Below are 17,740 nucleotides of genomic sequence, written 5' to 3' on the forward strand. Positions count from 1 at the left end.
CAAAAGTATACACCTCAAACACATGGTTATAAGCTTAAAAAAAAGATGACACCTGTACCATGTCAGATAACGAGTTGAAATGTATAAAATGTTGAGTTTGCATCCCAATATTACTGTAGTTGGACTTGGTGGACTGTAACGTTCTTTAGGGTTATGTTTTACTTAGCCCTATGTGTTCCATCCCAGGTGCTTGTAAGGGCACAGATGACAGACCGGTAGGATTCCAGTTGAGGTGGTTTAATGACGCTGATTCACATAGAACAGTAACGGAACAGCACAGTGTATGGCTTGACAATTGTGTTAACCAAGAGTGTGTGTGGTTCTGAAAAGGGGGAAATTAAATACAATAGTAAATGGCAGGTATAGGCTTAATACAACCTCCAATTACATAAGCTATAAATAATATGACTACAATAGGTCATCTGCTGCAGAGGGAAATACAACCTAACAACATGGCTGTGACTTCACTAATGAATGACCAGAAGAGTGCAACTACACAACACTACAGAGCAGCACCATCATCCTCACACAACTGCATGAACTTGAATGTGTAATGCATCCACAAGGCTCAATTCTAACAAATACCCACATAATCTGTACAGTATACATCCATATAATAAGACTAGACACTGAAATGCTACATTTCTGAAATTAGAGGACTTACAGTTCCTAGCGCACGGTAAAAACCGCTAATTAGTATAACAACGAGGTGTGTCCACAACACATGAATTGTAAGAAATATGAACAAACATTTCTGAAGCACGCACACTGGCCTTGGCTAAAACAAAGAGTGCTAACTAAAGGTAATCACAGGAGATGGCTGGAACTTATCACGGCGTGTGTACTTTCTCTAGTTACTTCCTTCTCCTCAGAGATCACCCAGCATTCACTGCTCCATATCACCGGTGGGCAGAGCTACATCTCTCCAATGATGAACTAATATTTCCTCTCAATAGTCTTTTGTACAGCTGCCCCCAAATTGCGATATCAATTTGCTCCTGAGAAAGGCTAAGGGCTCTTGGGAGTGGTTACGGAATGCGTACTGTCATTGTCTTCTCTGTCAGGGAGAGCTAGGAAGACTATCAATCGGGCCACAGGACGTGTGCATGTTCTGTCCTTGATCTTGACCTCGGCAGACCTCACATGACCGTCTGCACTTGGGTGAACTTTAATGACACATCCGATGGGCCAGAGGGCTCTCAGAAGCTGGGGGTCAACCAACATAACCACAATATCCTGTTTGAGGTCTGCAGGGATGGCATGCTACTTCTAGCGGGCTTGCAGGCTGGGTAGATAGTGCATGATGTAGCTGGACCAGAAGTGATCTGTCAGGATCTGGCAGTGTCTCCATCGACGTCTGCTGAGGAGCTCAGTCTCTGGGTACACCCCTTGAGGCAGGGATCCATCTGACCGCCCCCTCAACAGGAGGTTAGGGGTCACGGGGTCCAGGTCTGCAATACTGGAGGACACATAGCCCAAGGGCTTCGAATTCAAGATACCTTCCACTTCAATGAGGACAGTTCTGAGCACTTCATCGGTCACTGACTGGGCACCCACTGTAGTGTAAAGGGTAGTCTTAACTGAGTGAATCTCTCTCCCCCAAACTCCTTCGTAGTGCGGTGCTGCAGGGCGGTTGAAGCGGAAGGCAATCTTCTGTTTTGCAAGCTGCACTTGCAGGTTGGGAGACAAATCAGTGAAAGCCTCACACAGCTCCTTCTCGCCTCCCCAGAAGTTCGTTCCTGGTCAGAGAACAATTCAGCAGACGTCACTAGGCAGGCGATGAATCTTCTAAGAGCCATCAGAAAGGAGTCTGCATTGATGTTGGTCAGGAGGTCCAAGTATACACCTCTCGTGGTGAGACACTTGAAGATTATACCCCATTTCTTCTCGATGCGCAGCCCCAGTTTGACCTGGAAGGGCCTGAAACAGTCCATGCCCGTGGAGTGAAAGACTGGCTTGAAGAGGCACAGGCGTGGAGCTAGCAGGTCAGCCATCTTGGGGACAGCAGATCTGAATTTCTCACCTCCGGCATTCCGTGCAGGTGTGCTCGAAGCAACGGATGGCTTCCCACCTGCGGAGGATCCAAAGGGTGTGGCAGATCTCTGCAAACATCCTCTCAGGGCCGGGATGGCACAGACAGTTGTCGTAATCTTGGATCAGGAGTGTAGTGGATGGATGACCAAGGTTGGGATGAACTGTAGCATGTTCTAGATCTTCAGCACGATTTAGTGTCCCACCAACTCGGATGAGCTCTCCGGACTCGTCAAGCTCAGGTGACAATGTAAGTAGGCGACTACTGGATGGGAGAGGCTTACCAGCTTTCAGGAGACAGAGCTCATCTGTGAAACTCTCTCGCTAGCTCTCTTGTAGATAACGGTCTCCGCTTTCTGGTAGTCTTCGGCAGTAGGGTCACCACCCTGATCTGCCGCCCCTTGTAGCATTTGCATTGTGACTTCCAGAAGCTCCTTCCATGTGGTACACTAGCTCACATCTGGGTTTTGGGGACCAGCAACCCGTAGAGACACAGCAGAAGATGGGCTTTCTGAGTTCAGACGTGTCCTCTTCAGGATGAGCATTTAGCTTAGCTGGCCACTCGCCTGGACTTTGAAGGAGAAACGGTGGTCCTTGACTCCATCTGTTGGGCTCCGCAAGGTCTTTCAGAGTCTTGCCTCTTGTGATGTTATCTGCGGGATTCCCCGCCAAATCCACATAATGCCATGCACGGAGGTTTGTAACTTCTTTAATCTCGGCCACCCGGGTGTCTACAAAAACTTTGAAGCGGCAGGATTCTCACTGCAGCCACACCAGCACGGTTGTGGAGTATGTCCACAACATATTGGGGGGGTCTGGCCGATCTTCAAGGTACAGTAGCTTGCGATATTATATACCCCCTTTGCATATTTCCTATTTTTGTTGCCTTACAACCTGGAATTAAAATTGATTTTTGGGGGGGGTGTATCATTTGATTTACACAACATGCCTACCATTTTGAAGATGCAAAATATTTTTTTTTATTGTGAAACAAACAATAAATAAGACAAAAAAAACTGAAAACTTGAGGGTGCATAACTATTCACCCCCTTAAGGTAAATACTATGCAGAGCCACATTTTGCAGCAATTACAGCTGCAAGTGTCTTGGGGTATGTCTCTATAAGCTTGGCACATTTAGCCACTGGGATTTTTGCCCATTCTTCAAAGCAAAACTGCTCCAGCCCCTTCAAGTTGGATGAGTTCCGTTGGTGTACAGCAATCTTAAAGTCATACCACAGATTCTCAATTGGATTGAGGTCTGGGCTTTGACTAGGCCATTCCAAGACATTTAAATGTATCCCCCTTAAATGTATCCCCCCTGTTGCTTTAGCAGTATGCTTAGGGTCATTGTCCTGCTGGAAGGTGAACCTCCGACCCAGTCTCAAATCTCTGGAAGAATGAAACAGGATTCCCTCAAGATTTTCCATTGAGGGAAAATGATTTAGCGCCATCCATCATTCCTTCAATTCTGACCAGTTTCCCGGTACCTGACAATGAAAAACATCCACACAGCATGATGCTGCCACTCCCATGCTTCACTGGGGATAGTGTTCTCGGGGTGATGAGAAGTGTTGGGTTTGCACCAGACATAGCATTAGGTTGACTTTATTTAACTAAATATGTGACTTCTGAAGGTAATTGGTTGCACCAGATCTTATTTAGGGGCTTCACAGCAAATGGGGTGTATGCACGCACCACTTTTCCATTTAAATTTGTATTTTATTTTTTTAAACAAGTTATTTTTTGTATTTCACTTCACCAATTTGGACTATTTTGTGTATGTCCATTACATGAAATCCAAATAAAAATATATTTAAATTACAGGTTGTAATTCAACAAAATAGGAAAAACACCAAGGGGGATGAATACTTTTGCAAGGCACTGTAAACTCTTTCTCTATCAGCTTGGCAAGTTGGGCTCTAGTTTTGGCATGGTAAGTAGTCGCTAAGGAGCAACTCTGGACGTGGCCATCAGGAATGACAGGTAGGTCTTGTTCTGACTATCTCTGTCCTCAGGTATGTGACAGACCCGTAGGCATTCTCTGATGGGTCTCAGAACACATGGACCTCTCTGGTGACACTTGACTGGTAGACATCTGCAGGTACATAGCACCTAGGCAGGGTGATGCATGGCAAGATCTGTACCTCTCCTTCCCAAATGTTCCAAGCCTGAAGAAGATCTTGAGTGAGAAGAGGGTCATTCCAGTCCCAATGTTTATCCCAGAGGCGCTGGACCAACACTTTGGCTCGGGTGGTGTACGGCAGAACGAACCCAAGGGCGTCGTACTGGCTGGCGAGAACCTTGTACACATTCCGAATGATCGGCACTCCGTAGTCCACGGCTCAATGCGTGTACCCCAAGGTGTCTGACATGCAGTGCCAGCTGAGGCCTAGGGTAGACTCAGGTGAATCTTCTTTCTCTTGGGCAAACCAAAGCTCGAGGTTGTCTGATCTGGCCTCCTTTGGTAGGTGATTGATGATGCTTGGCATGTTGCTGGTCCACTGGTGTAGCTCGAACCCTCTAGATGCCAGGAGCCCTCGTTGCTTGTCCACTAGCTGTCTGGCTTCTGCCGGTGTTGGCACGCTCTGGGAGCAGGTGTCAATGTAGAAGCACCTCTACAGAGAACCGAACATCTTCGCTAGGCTCGCTATTTTTCTGTGACATGCCTCTGGAGGGCAAAGATTGAGCATCATGGGCTGCATCTGGTGCCAAAGGGAAGCACCTGCCACTCAAAGACATCAGGGTGCTCTTCTCTCTTCATGTCGCACCACACAATCCGTAGGAAGGGCCTATCTTCAGGCAGGAGGCGGACCTGATGAAACATTGCCTTGATGTCACCACTGATCCCGACGGCATGCTCGCAGAATCGCAACAGTACTCCCAGGGGTGACGCACCCAAGGTATGTCCTGGCAGCAGGGATTCATTCAGGTTGAAACCCTGGAACTGGTAGGAGCAGTTGAATACGGTGCGATTCTTGCCATTGTGACTCAACATGTGGCGGGGGATTTACCACCATTCTCCTTCTTGAGTGAGCATGTCAGAGCTTAACTTCTTAACTGAGCCTGCCTGCACCAGCTTCTGCATCTCAGCACTGTAGGCTGCAGCTCTCTCTGGATCCTTAGCAAGCCGTCTCTCCATTCTTCTAAGGCTTTGCATCACCGCTTCCTTAGGGGCTTGGCATTAGCGGGTTGGCGTAGCGAAACACTTTGTCTACCTCTATGCATGCAGTCTTGGTCTCGAGCAGGTCGACGAATTCCTTGTCCTTCCTCAACCGGGTCATCTCTTTCTCATTCTGGAAAGGTATGGACGGTATGGATGATGGACGTCACTAAATATTGCTGTAGCCGGAGGTGTTGCTCCACCAACCTAGCTGGACTCTGAAGCATTCATCCAAGTCTGGTCCAGACAGCTGCTGGCCCGCACGGAGGACCCAACCTCACTGGTTCAATGGGGGTAATCAAATGAGGATGATCCGCACCAATGAGGGCTAGAGGCTTGCCGTTTATGAACGGCTGTAGGGGGAGACCAACCAAGTGCGTGTACCTCTTCTGAAGGCTGGTCACTGGATAAGAATGGTCTGCTAGCCCAAGGCGAGTCGCAGTAAAGGCCCATTTATCTGGAAACTGGTCTTTCAAGGCAGGAGAGATGTGGAAGGTCACTGACACACCATGATTTATCGGGCGGTGGCCGTGTTTCCTAGCCTCAGTGCAGTGGGCAGCTGGGAGGAGGTGCTCTTAATACCCATGGACTTTACAGTGCCCCAGAACTTTTTGTATATTGGTTCCTAACTTCCCTGAAAAGTTGCAGGGGGCTATTTGATGCTAATGCAGTACGCCACAGGATGTTTTTGTGCTGGTCAAGGTCAGTCAAGTCTGGAGTAAACCAATGGCTATATCTGTTCTTAGTTCTAAATGTATTGAATGGGGCATGCTTATTTAAGATGATGAGAAAAGCACTTTTAAAGAGGCATCCTCTACTGACGGAATGAGGTCAATATCCTTCCAGGATACCTGGGCCAGGTTGATTAGAAAGGCTTGCTTGCTAAAGTGTTTTCGGGAGCGTTTGACAGTGATGAGGGGTGGTCAGACGCAGGCAAATGAGGCAGTAGTCTCTGAGATCCTAGTTGAAGACAACAGAGGTGTATTTAGAGGACAGGTTGGTCAGGATGATATCTATGAGGGTGCCCATGTTTATGGATTTAGGGTTGTACCTGGTAGCTCGATATGCTCTGGGTTGATATCGCGCTGTGCAGACTGGCAGGTGTTGTCCGAGCTAAGACTGGCTGATGACCGGGAAAAAGGTGAAGACCACTAGCCGTGGCTAACAAAGACTAGTAGCTATTTAGCTGACTAGCTCTTGATGGAAGTTCCAGTTATAAGGAATCAAAATAGCAGTTCTGTACCACATTGTATGAGGGTTGAAGGAAAGTATATTTAGTTTGTAGACAGAAGGTGAGATTAAGATATTTCAGAAAAAGTCAGGCTATTTATAAGACACGGGAACAAGACAAAGACAAATACACACATCCTACTGCAACGCCGTCTTGGATTTTTTGGGTGCTATTTGACCAAGAAGCAGAGTGATGGAGTGCTGCATCAGTTTACATGGCCTCCACAATCACCCGTCCTCAACTCAATTGAGATGGTTTGGGATGAGTTGGACCGCAGAGTGAAGGAAAAGCAGCCAACAAGTGCTCAGCTATGTGGGAACTCCTTCAAGACTGTTGGAAAAGCATTCCAGGTGAAGCTAGTTGAGAGAATGCCAAGAGTGTGAAAAGCTGTCATCAAGGCAAAGGGTGGCTACTTTGAAGAATCTCAAATATAAAATATATTTAGATTTGTTTTACAGTTTTTTGGTTTCTACGTGATTCCATACGTGTTATTTCATCGTTTTAATGACTTCACTATTATTCTACAATGTCGAAAATAATAAAAAAGAAAGAAAAACCTTTGAATGAGTAGGTGTGTCCAAACTTTTGACTGGTACTGCATGTAAATATGACAGTTCAGTTTTTTTTAAATGTTCAATACATTTACAAAAATGTCTAAATACCTGTTTTTACTTTGTCATTATGGGGTATTGTGTGTAGATTGATGAGGGAAATCAATTATTTAATCAATTTTAGAATAAGGCTGTAAAGTAACAAAATGTGGAAAAAGTCAAGGGGTCTGAATATTCTCTGAATGCGCTGTACATCACAGAAGACTGAAATATAACAAAACCGTTTGACATAGAAACAACAGATTTTCCTAGTTGTTTTTAAACCACGTTTATTAATAAGGACATTATGGAAAACATTAATAACATTCCATCCATGAGGATACTAGAGGGCGATTTGGTTATTTAGCATCACAAGGATTATTTCCAATAGGTTCTCAACTGGTCACTAAATGTACCACAATCTTGTACATTGATATGAAGAAATTAGGAATAGAATACTTTACCTGCGGAACTGCAATATTGGCTGGAGATCATCTGTAAATATAGGACACAAAAGCACCACCATGTGGCAATAACGCATAGAACTGCCATCAGAAAATGAAATATACATTGGTCATTTTATTTTTTCCCCAAACGTCTTTATAAATGTGTATTTTGCTCATTTTAATTTCTTTAAAAATCACGAGAAAATGATATATGTGGTCGGGTTACAATAGCTCAACTTAGTCCCATGAGTTAAAGAAACATCCAAGTCATATTTTAGCCATAAATCGAGTTCTTTCAGCTTGTAAAATCAGACTGACTAGCTCGCTAGCTAACTATCTGTATCTGATGTACTTCTCTGTCAAAATGAGTGCAACGTTGATAGAATGAGAGAAAATGCTAATTTAGGCCTACTTCAAGAATGCATTTTTTATTTTGCTAGCTTGAATATGTGGAATAATATAAATGTAGAAACAGATTTGAAGAGTTTGAAGTATTTCATTATATGCTTTACGTATATTCTAGTGAGCGAATCATTCTTGTCCCCTTCTTTACTCTGTACTGTCGCCACTGTTGTCAGTAGTTACCACAGCCACAAAGTCAAAATTGGCTATGTCACAGAGTTTCTAAAATGAGAGGCGCAACGTCGCTATACTTCCGGGAACGCTTGCAAAACAGAACAAACAGACCAGGCTGTGGTTTTGGGTTTTAATAAGTAAATGAGATAAGTCAAAATGTCTTCCTTATTTGTTAATTTAATCGAAATCCAAAGTCACAACCTAGATTACACCCAATGTCTTAAGTAGTTGATCTTGTTTTTACTCCAAGGTCGTGAAAGTGATAAACTGACACGTTTTCATTTTTGTCAAAAATAACTTTATATCGAAGGAGTGCCTTTGATTTGACGACTGCACATGCGCAGTTTGTGGCGAGACGACCGTTAAACGCGATTAAGTGTTTCTACGCATGAGTTTAGCTAGCCAACGTCGACATGACATCGTCTACCAGTGTGATTTGGGATTTCTATTGGAGAATCATACTGTACTAACTTTGGCTATATCGTAAACATGTATGAAAACAAACATTTGCTTTTTGGTCTTAATTTAAGATTAGGCTTGGAAATACGTTTAGCAGTGTGGTTAATGTTAGGTTTAAAATCAGATTTTAAGAAGATAATTGTAGAAATAGTCTGGGTTTATCCATAATTACGACTTTGTGGCTGTGGTAACTAGTGACGACCCTCCAACTGAATCCTTCAACAGAGAACCAAAAAAATGGCGGAAGCACCTCCATGGCCCAGCCGGTTTTTCTGTCACAGATGTTCGGAAGAGATCAGCCCTCGTCTCCCCGTAAGTAACATTGACAATAAGCGAAAGACAATTAGTCGAGGAGAGTAGCTAAATTATTGTTGGTCTTGTACGTTTGAACGAGTCCATAAAAATTCTAGCTAGCTGGCTAGCTAAACCCCATCATACAGTCATTGAGCTAAGCTAACCATATTTTCAACTTCTTGCATCTGACTGTTAGCCAGCTAACGAGAACTAGTCTAGTTCGCTCATATTTTAAAATAGAAAGCTTGTAAAATCAGAGACTGATTAGCTCGCTAGCTAACTAACCGCATCTGATGTGCTTATCAGCCAAGCTAGCTATCCTGTATTGTGTTGCGTCGTTTGTAGTTAACGTTAGCTAGCTAGTTATTCTGGTTGTGTGCGCGTGCTAACGTTAACCAGTTTGATTTATAGCTAGGGCATGAAATTATCTTGACAGCAATTATTGTATACTCACGGCTCATTATTAATCTGTGCCAGATATAAATGGGAACAACATAGCTAGCTGCCTAGAAATCTTGACAACACATGGGACAAACAGTCTTAGCCAAGGAATGCATCTGAACTGCCTGTGATATCAGCAATGCTTGGCAATGGCATGTGCATCCAGATTAGTCATAAATGATGTATAAAGGATTCCATTCAGTAACCAAACATCCTGTAGGCTTCAGATCAGCTAAAGCAGAGGGAGATTTGTATTTAGCTAACGTTAGTTATATGATATGTTTATTTTTCTGCATCTTCAAGGAACAATTTATTGTAATATTTCCATGATGATGGCATTTATGTTTTCTGTAGAAAGTAGAGGAGAGAGGTTGTTGGCAGATTCCAATGCCTAACCTAAAATATTATGTTTAGTGTTATATTCTAGTCACAGTGACAATGGCACAGTGCATTCTTTGTGTGTGTGTGTGTGTGTGTGTGTGTGTGTGTGTGTACCATTCAGTAAGTTACACCAGCATAGCAGTCAGGTGCTGGAATGATCTGTCATAGAATACTAAAGGTGTCTCTCACAATGAAACATGTTAATCAGTAGGCTTTCCACAGTTTGCTGGCAATGAACACTGAATTAAATACTGAACACAATTCAACTCCTTCCTTCTTGACTGTTCTTAACAGTGTAGTTCAATTGGGTTATCTCCTTTTTGTCCATTTTTTCTCTCGTGTTGGCCACACATATAGTGCCAGTCAAAAGGTTGGACACCTACTCATTCAAGGGTTTTTCTTTATTTTGTATATGTTCTACATTGTAGAATAAGGCAATAAATGTCGTTCCACTTCATGATTGTGTCCCACTTGTTGTTGATTCTTCACAAAAAAATACAGTTTTATATCTTTATGTTTGAAGCCTGAAATGTGGCAAAAGGTCGCAAAGTTCAAGGGGGCCGAATACTTTCGCAAGGCACTGTATGTGGGAACTCATTAAAGACTGTTGGAAAAGCATTCCAGGTGAAGTTGGTTGAGAGAATGCCAAGACTGTGCAAAGCTGTCAAGGCAAACAAACGGTGGCTTCTTTGAGGAATCTAACATATATTTTGATTTAACACTTTTGGTTACCACATGATTCCATGTGTTATTTCATAGTTTTGATTTCTTCACTATTATTCTACAATGTAGAAAATAGTCAAAATAAAGAAGAACCCTTGAATGAGTAGGTGTCCAAACTTTTGACTGATACTATAGTTGAATGTAGTAGTAGTGATTCAATAGCTGATTGCTAGCCTGTTTTGTGGTAGAGTGAATGCGAAAATGACACTTAAAGGCGTTATAATATTTGTTTGCAGGATTACACATGTCCTCGGTGTGAATCTGGCTTTATCGAGGAACTGCTGGAGGAGAGACGGTTTGTTGAATGTGTGACATCAAAGCAAGCATTCTGTTGACATTCTGAATAAAAATGTCAGCAACCTTGTCACTAGGTTTTGTCACTTGGCATCACATAACTTTTTACCTATGATTACAGCACTCTGGTCAAGAGGGTGTGCGCACACATTTAAGTCAAATCCCTCTCCAAAAATGCTAACTGTTTTCTATGTTTCTCTTCCTAAACAGCAGTGAAAATGGGTCCACATCCACCATCTCCAGTGGTGACCAGAACCAACATCCATTTGAGGTTTCTCATCTTATTTACTCTGCGTATTGAGAAACAAAGGCTTTACCATGACATTGTTATCTTAGAAAACAAACAAACACAACTTGTAAAATCGGACCTGGTTTTTGACGTAGGCCTAGTTGGGATTTCTGTTGACTATAAACATTGAATAGTATGTACAGAAAGAACTCCAAGTAATTTATGAATGCATCTGTTTGTGAAATGTCCATTTCTTGTAGAATGTGGACCCTTCAAATATATTTACGTTCCCCTCGGGTTACGGCCAGTTTGCTATGGGTGTCTTTGACGACTCCTTTGACTTCGGAGCGGGGCTGGGAGGAGCTGGGTTGGGAGGAGCAGGGCTAGGAGGAGCTGGGTTGGGAGGAGCAGGGCTAGGAGGAGCTGGGTTGGGAACAGAGGACAACCGCGACGCAGAGAATCGTCGAGAACGGGAGATGGCATCACGGCAGCGATACGGCGCCAGGCAACCTCGCGGTCGCCATGGCGTCAGGAGGCAGGCAGGGAGACCGGAGGGAGTGCCCACTTTAGAGGGGTAAGTTCAGTGACTTGTGGGACCTTTTTTTAAATGTTCCATGATTCACATAGATGTTCCCAGTGATAGGCTTGTCTCTTTTCTTCTGAGCTTTGATAACATGTTCTATGTAGGCAATGATGCAATTAGGTCTTATTTTTGGATGCATGCAGAGCATAACCAAAATGTTTTGTCCTCTTGTAGAATCATTCAGCAGCTAGTGAATGGAATAATCGCCCCTGCGGCAGTGCCAAATATTGGTGTGGGACCCTGGTGAGTTAAACTTAGTACATTCCAGTATTTTGGGACTAGTGACCCATTGTTTTTATGTAAAACTTTGTAGAAGTTTTCCAACTGACTCTTTGTATTACAGCTGACTTTTGTTTATCTTCATTTATAGGGGCGTGCTTCACTCAAACCCCATGGATTACGCCTGGGGTGCCAACGGACTAGATGCAATCATTACACAGGTACGTAATGACTGTTTACCACTCACCTTATTAAACATTTCTAAATTCACTGTCAAACTCAACAACAAAATACCTGCATTTGGATTGTAAAAATATTATTTGTTTGGTTAGCATGATCCACACAGCATCAAATATATTTAAAAAAATTGTGTGTCCCATAGTTATTAAATCAGTTTGAGAACACTGGCCCTCCGCCAGCTGATGGGGACAAAATCATGAGCCTTCCCACAGTCCTAATCACACAGGAGCATGTAGGTAAGTGACCCTGAATATCAACACACACACAGCACAGTCAAGTGCATCACCTCAGGCCCTGTGCGCTGGACTTGTTGTGGTCTTGCTCATTTTCTATGGAAATCAGTAGGTCATAGGTTTTGTGTTTTTAAGTCTTTTGTTGAACACATTTACATCTTGAATTTGTTTTCCTGTTTTAAGGCTCTGGTCTAGAATGTCCAGTGTGTAAAGAAGACTACAGTGCTGGAGAAAACGTTAGGCAACTTCCATGTAATCATTTGTTTCACAATGATTGCATAGTACCCTGGCTTGAACAGGTAAGACCTTCCCACTCATATGGACCTTTCTTTTAGTGCTATCATTGACAAAACCTAGATTACCTTTTCCTGACCCCTCCTGACCTTTTCCTGAACCAGAGTTTCTCCTGTTTAAGTTAAGTTGTCAATTAAAACTGTGGGCTCTACTTACAATCTTGAGTTTTCCGGAAAATAAAATCTTCTTGAAGATTATTGATTATATATAATGATGTCTTCTGTGTTTGTGCTCCTGTGTGTTTCCAAAGCACGACACATGTCCAGTGTGCAGGAAAAGCTTAAGTGGACTGAACACAGCCATGAATCCTCCAGGTCTATCAGGGATGAACTTTGCCTCTTCCTCTGCACCCCCGTCCTCCAGCTCAACCAGCAATGAGAACTCGGCCAACAACTCCTAAAAAAACATTTCCCTTCCCACACAACCCAGTGAACTGCCCCTCCTCAGCCAGTTGGGTACCAGTCTCACCCTGTCAAGGGGAGCTGAGAGCAACCACCCAGTCTCCTCCTCACCTGGATCACTGCCTCACACTGGACCGGAGCCAGCAGGAATCCAATTAAATTAAAGTCAGTATGTTTCTGCCCCAACCGAGGCTCTCCTCAAGCCTTCAGGAATGTTGCTTCTTGCTGCGTGGAAGGATGGATTCGGCCCTCTGCCTGGGGAAGATATGGAGGATAGGAACATTAGGAGGGTCACTCTCTGGATAACCTCAACATGCAACAACAGAACAAGCCAGTTAGTCCTTCATTCTGAGGGGAGACTGGGGGAGAGATCTTTCTGGTCTTCTCTCACCAAGTCGGTTGTTTTTTTTAAATATTTTTTTTGACATGTTTTATGAGCATTCATATTTGTATTGCTAAAGTTCTTAAATGAAAACTTTCAGGAGGAAAGGAGGCTGAGTATAGGATGTATACTTGGTTTGGATTCTGCAGCTATTTTTTCCATGGATTGGAAACATCTATCAAATTTGAAGTGTTTTTCTCAAACAGAAAAGCGTTTACCCTTCATACAATGTACTTTTACATTGAATGAACCAACCCCCAATCATTTTCTTATTGACTGAAGTTGTATGTGCACCATTGTTTTGCCCTTTGAATTAAGAAACAAACTACATTTGGCTATGTGTTTTTTGGAGAACTGACTTGGGTGCTGGATTAAGTCAAAGGTTACTACATTCCTCTTTGTAACGACAGAGGTAAAGATCCAGTAGTTAACCTGCTAGACAGATTCTAACAGCATTTTCTCATCCGATCATACATAATCAGCAAGTTTCAGTGAATTGGTTTTTTTCAATTTTTTATTTTTTTAAAATTCTAAGTGAATTCAATGTTTTTGTACAATTCACAGTAGACCAGTGAAATATATAGATTTGCAGATCATGTAAAACCCTGAACAAGACATGAACTGATGAGAAAATAAAGATGTTTAGGTGCTACCACTGTAATACAAAATGTCTGTTATGTGGTGGGCCGTAGTAAGCTATCTGGTTTAGTTTTTGAGATGATTGAGAGCTCTAAGGAGGCACTTCTGAACAATTTTTTTTTCCAAAATGCCGCCGAGTACTAAACTGTAATCCAGTCTAAACTAATGTACTATCACCTCCATTTTCTAGCTCACAAATGACATTCCTTTGCTTTGATTTATTTATTTGGTTAATTGTCTGTCACTTGTCTCACATGATCTATTTAGCTCTCCTGTGTCCTACATCCAGAGAAAATGAATAATAGAATACGCAAGGTGCAATTTCAGAATGGTTGTGGGTATGCAGACCCACCAGCCACTGTCCCCTCATGATGAGTTCCATTTTTTTTGTGGCTCATGAAGTTGCCCATCCCTGGCATAGATGGTAAAGCTTTCATTTCGGGACTGTAAGATTGTGCCCACAATGGCACTTGATTGGTAGGTTATACTATATATACAGTGGCTTGCGAAAGTATTCACTCCCTTGGCATTTTTCCTATTTTGTTTGCCTTACAACCTGGAATTAACATTTATTTGGGGGGTTTTGTATCATTTGATTTACACAACATGCCTACCATTTTGAAGATGCAAAATATTTTTTGTGAAACAAACAAGAAATAATACAAAAAAACAGAACTTAAGCGTGCATAACTCTTCATCCCCTGAAGTCAATACTTTGTAGAGACACCTTTTGCAGCAATTACAGCTGCATGTCTTTTGGAGTATGTTTCTAAGCTTGGCACATCTAGTCACTGGGATTTTTGCCCATTCTTCAAGGCAAAACTACTCCAGCTCCTTCAAGTTGGTTGGGTTTAGCTGGTGTACAGAAATATTTAAGTCTTACTACAGATTTTCAATTGGATTGAGGTCTGGGATTTGACTAGGCCATTCCAAGACATTTAAATGTTTCCCCTTAAACCACTCAAGTGTTGCTTTAGCAGTACGCTTATGGTCATTGTCCTGCTGGAAAGTGAACCTCCATTGAAGTCTCAAATCTCTGGAAGACTGAAAAAGGTTTCCCTCAAGAATTTCCCTGTATTTTGCTCCATCCATCATTCCTTCAATTCTGACCAGCTTCCCAGTCCCTGCCGATGGTGTTCTTGGGGTGATGGGAGGTGTTGGGTTTGCACCATACATAATGTTTTTCTTGATGGCCAAAAAGCTCAATTTTAGTCTCATCTGACCAGAGTGAGTATCTTCTTCCATATGTTTGGGGAGCCTCCCACATGCCTTTTGGCAAACCATTTTTTTTCTCCTTATTTTCTGACCACTCTTCCGTAAGCCCAACTCTAAGGAGTGTACGGCTTAAAGTAGTCCTATAGACAGATACTCTAATCTCCGCTTTGCAGCTCCTTCAGGGTTATCTTTGGTCTCTGTTGCCTCTCTGATTAATGCCCTCCTTGCCTGGTCTATGAGTTTTGGTGGGCGGCCCTCTCTTGGCAGGTTTGTTGTGGTGCCATATTCTTTCCATTTTTTTTATTTTTATTAATAGATTTAATGGTGCTCCGTGGGAAGTGTCTGATATTTTTTTATAACCCCACCCTGATCTGTACTTCTCCACAACTTTGTTCCTGACCTGTTTCGAAAGCTCATTGGTCTTCATGATGCTGCTTGCTTAGTGGTGTTGCAGACTTTGGGGCCTTTTAGAACAGGTGTGTGTGTATATATACTGAGATCATATGACACTTAGATTGCACACAGGTGGACTTTATTTAACTAACTATGTGACGTCTGAAGGTAATTGGTTGCACCAGATCTTATTTTGGGGCTTCATAGCAAATCATACACATGCATGCACCACTTTTCCGTTTTTTATTATTATTATTATTATTTTTTTAAATAGACTTTCTTGAAACAAGTTCTTTTTTGTATTTCACTTTACCAATTTGGACTATTTTGTGTATGTCCGTTACATGAAATCCAAATAAAAACCCATTTAAATTACAGGTTGTAATGCAACAAAACAGGAAAAATGCCAAGGGGGATGAATACTTTTGCAAGGCACTATAATGTTAGGAAAGTTTCTGTGATTTTATTTACAATTTTGTCATTTTAGTAGAGCAACTTGCTGTGATGCGTGGATTTTTTTTTATCCTATGCTGGTTCCCTGTGGGAATCAAACCCACAACCTTGGAGTTGCAAATGCCATGCTCTACCAACTGAGGCACAGGGGATGGATCCTTTTTGGACGTCTAAGCCTTGACATTTCAAAAATGATTAGGTATGGTTTAGGATAGGGACGTCCCATCGATTCTGGATTGCACTAAGCTTTTACTCATGGATGTTATTCTCATACAATGGCAGACAACCATGTTTTCTTTTTTTGTGGGCGTGCGATGTTCCTTGATTATGGAAGCTGTAGAGGAAAGCTGGTGAATTATTGGCAATGCCCCTATACTACATTGCATTGGAGAAAGTGACAGCTTGAGATTGTTGATGTTATGATCAAAATACAATTGTGGCAAGAAATTAAGGATTTCTGATCCTCGGCGTTGGAAAAAGTACTCAATAGTTTAAAAGTAAAGATACCTTAATAAAAAAGTACTCCAGTGAAAGGCACCCAGTAAAGTACTACTTGAGTAAAAGTGAAAAAGTATTTGGTTTTAAATATACGTAAGTATCAAAAATAAATGGAATTGCTCAAAAGTAAAAATATAAATCATTTCAACTTCCTTATATTAAGCAAACCAGACGGAACAATATTTATATTTTTTTATGGATAGCCAGGGGCACACTCCAACATAATTTATAAATGAAGCATTTGTGTTTAGTGAATCCGCCAAATCAGAGGCAGTAGGGATGACCAGGGATGTTCTCTTGATAAGTGTGTGAATTGGACCATTTTCCTGTCAAAATGTAACGAGTACTTTTGGGTGTCAGGGGAAAAGTATGGAGTAAAAAGTAAATTATTTTCTTTAGGAATGTTGTGAAGTAAAAGTTGTCAAAAAATATGAATAGTAAAGTACAGATACCCCAAAAAACTACTTAAGTAGTACTTTAAAGTATTTTTACTTAATTACTTTACACCACTGCTGATCTTCTACTTACTCTTGCAAATGTACCGATCCTGTGTTTTATACCCAGCCCAATTATACAGACCGTTAAACATTAAAATAGATTAGCTTAAAATGATTTATGGAATTATGTGACCTCGTTCATTATTTTGTAGGTTGCTGCTCACAAAAAAAATAAGTACCACCACTGGATTGATCAAAAGTAGGCATAGCTGGTGACGCTTATCAATTACAAATCAATATGTCTGTATTTGACCCTAACATGCTGCAAGCTTTGGATTTGTAGTTGAATGTTTTTTCCAAGACATGCCCTTCGGTTGACCTCACAAGTAAAAAATATTTAAAAAAAACAATTATTCTCCCGTATTCAAACACCTTGCCAAATTCAGGTGTACAGTTTCCAGTGTTGTTGATCATTAATGAGTTCATTGTATTACCCTCTGGTGAGTTTACAATTTGTCCTCAGGGTAGAAAATTAGATGCCACTGTTCTAAATAGGATAGTATGGGAGACACAAGGATTGTCAATTACATTCCTTTAAAACAATAGTTAATACCATTATGCAACAAGGCTTTGTTTTATATAAGGTGACAACACTGCCCACAATTTGGAACTGTATTGAATTGTTGTCTCGTGGAGTAATATGTTTGTTTTTACATGCAAAAGTGATTGCTTTTGATAAGCCCCCCTCATCTGCCTACATTGTATTATTATGGAAAATAGATGTTTCTGAACGAAACTGTTCTGCGCCTGAGAAAGGCAGTTAACCCACTGTTCCTCGGGCGCTGAAGACGTGAATGTCGATTAAGGCAGCCTCCCATACCTCTCTGATTCAGAGGC

General features: G+C 42.0%; 1 protein-coding gene across 4 annotated transcripts; it reads left to right on the top strand.

Moving 5' to 3' along the window:
• The first annotated feature begins 7,552 nt into the window (after positions 1–7,552).
• On the top strand, positions 7,553–13,876 carry LOC110508358 (E3 ubiquitin-protein ligase RNF126). Of its 4 annotated transcripts, XM_021588935.3 has the most exons (10): positions 7,553–8,526; positions 8,720–8,806; positions 10,570–10,628; positions 10,838–10,898; positions 11,117–11,430; positions 11,614–11,682; positions 11,810–11,879; positions 12,041–12,134; positions 12,315–12,430; positions 12,676–13,876. In XM_021588935.3, exons 2-10 carry the CDS (start codon positions 8,732–8,734, stop codon positions 12,823–12,825), a joined length of 1,008 nt encoding a protein of 335 aa, XP_021444610.1. In that variant the 5' UTR covers positions 7,553–8,526; positions 8,720–8,731; the 3' UTR covers positions 12,826–13,876. The 4 variants fall into 4 exon arrangements, with proteins under 4 accessions (XP_021444610.1, XP_090063601.1, XP_090063675.1 ...); XM_090207475.1 differs by lacking the exon at positions 7,553–8,526 and having other exon boundaries at positions 8,609–8,806; XM_090207549.1 differs by lacking the exon at positions 7,553–8,526 and having other exon boundaries at positions 8,687–8,806; positions 10,570–10,639.
• Positions 13,877–17,740: the final 3,864 nt, after the last annotated feature.

This window comes from Oncorhynchus mykiss, chromosome 1, assembly GCF_057628025.1.
Source record: "Oncorhynchus mykiss isolate SJ-2025 chromosome 1, ASM5762802v1, whole genome shotgun sequence".
Classification (NCBI taxonomy): Eukaryota; Metazoa; Chordata; class Actinopteri; order Salmoniformes; family Salmonidae; genus Oncorhynchus; species Oncorhynchus mykiss.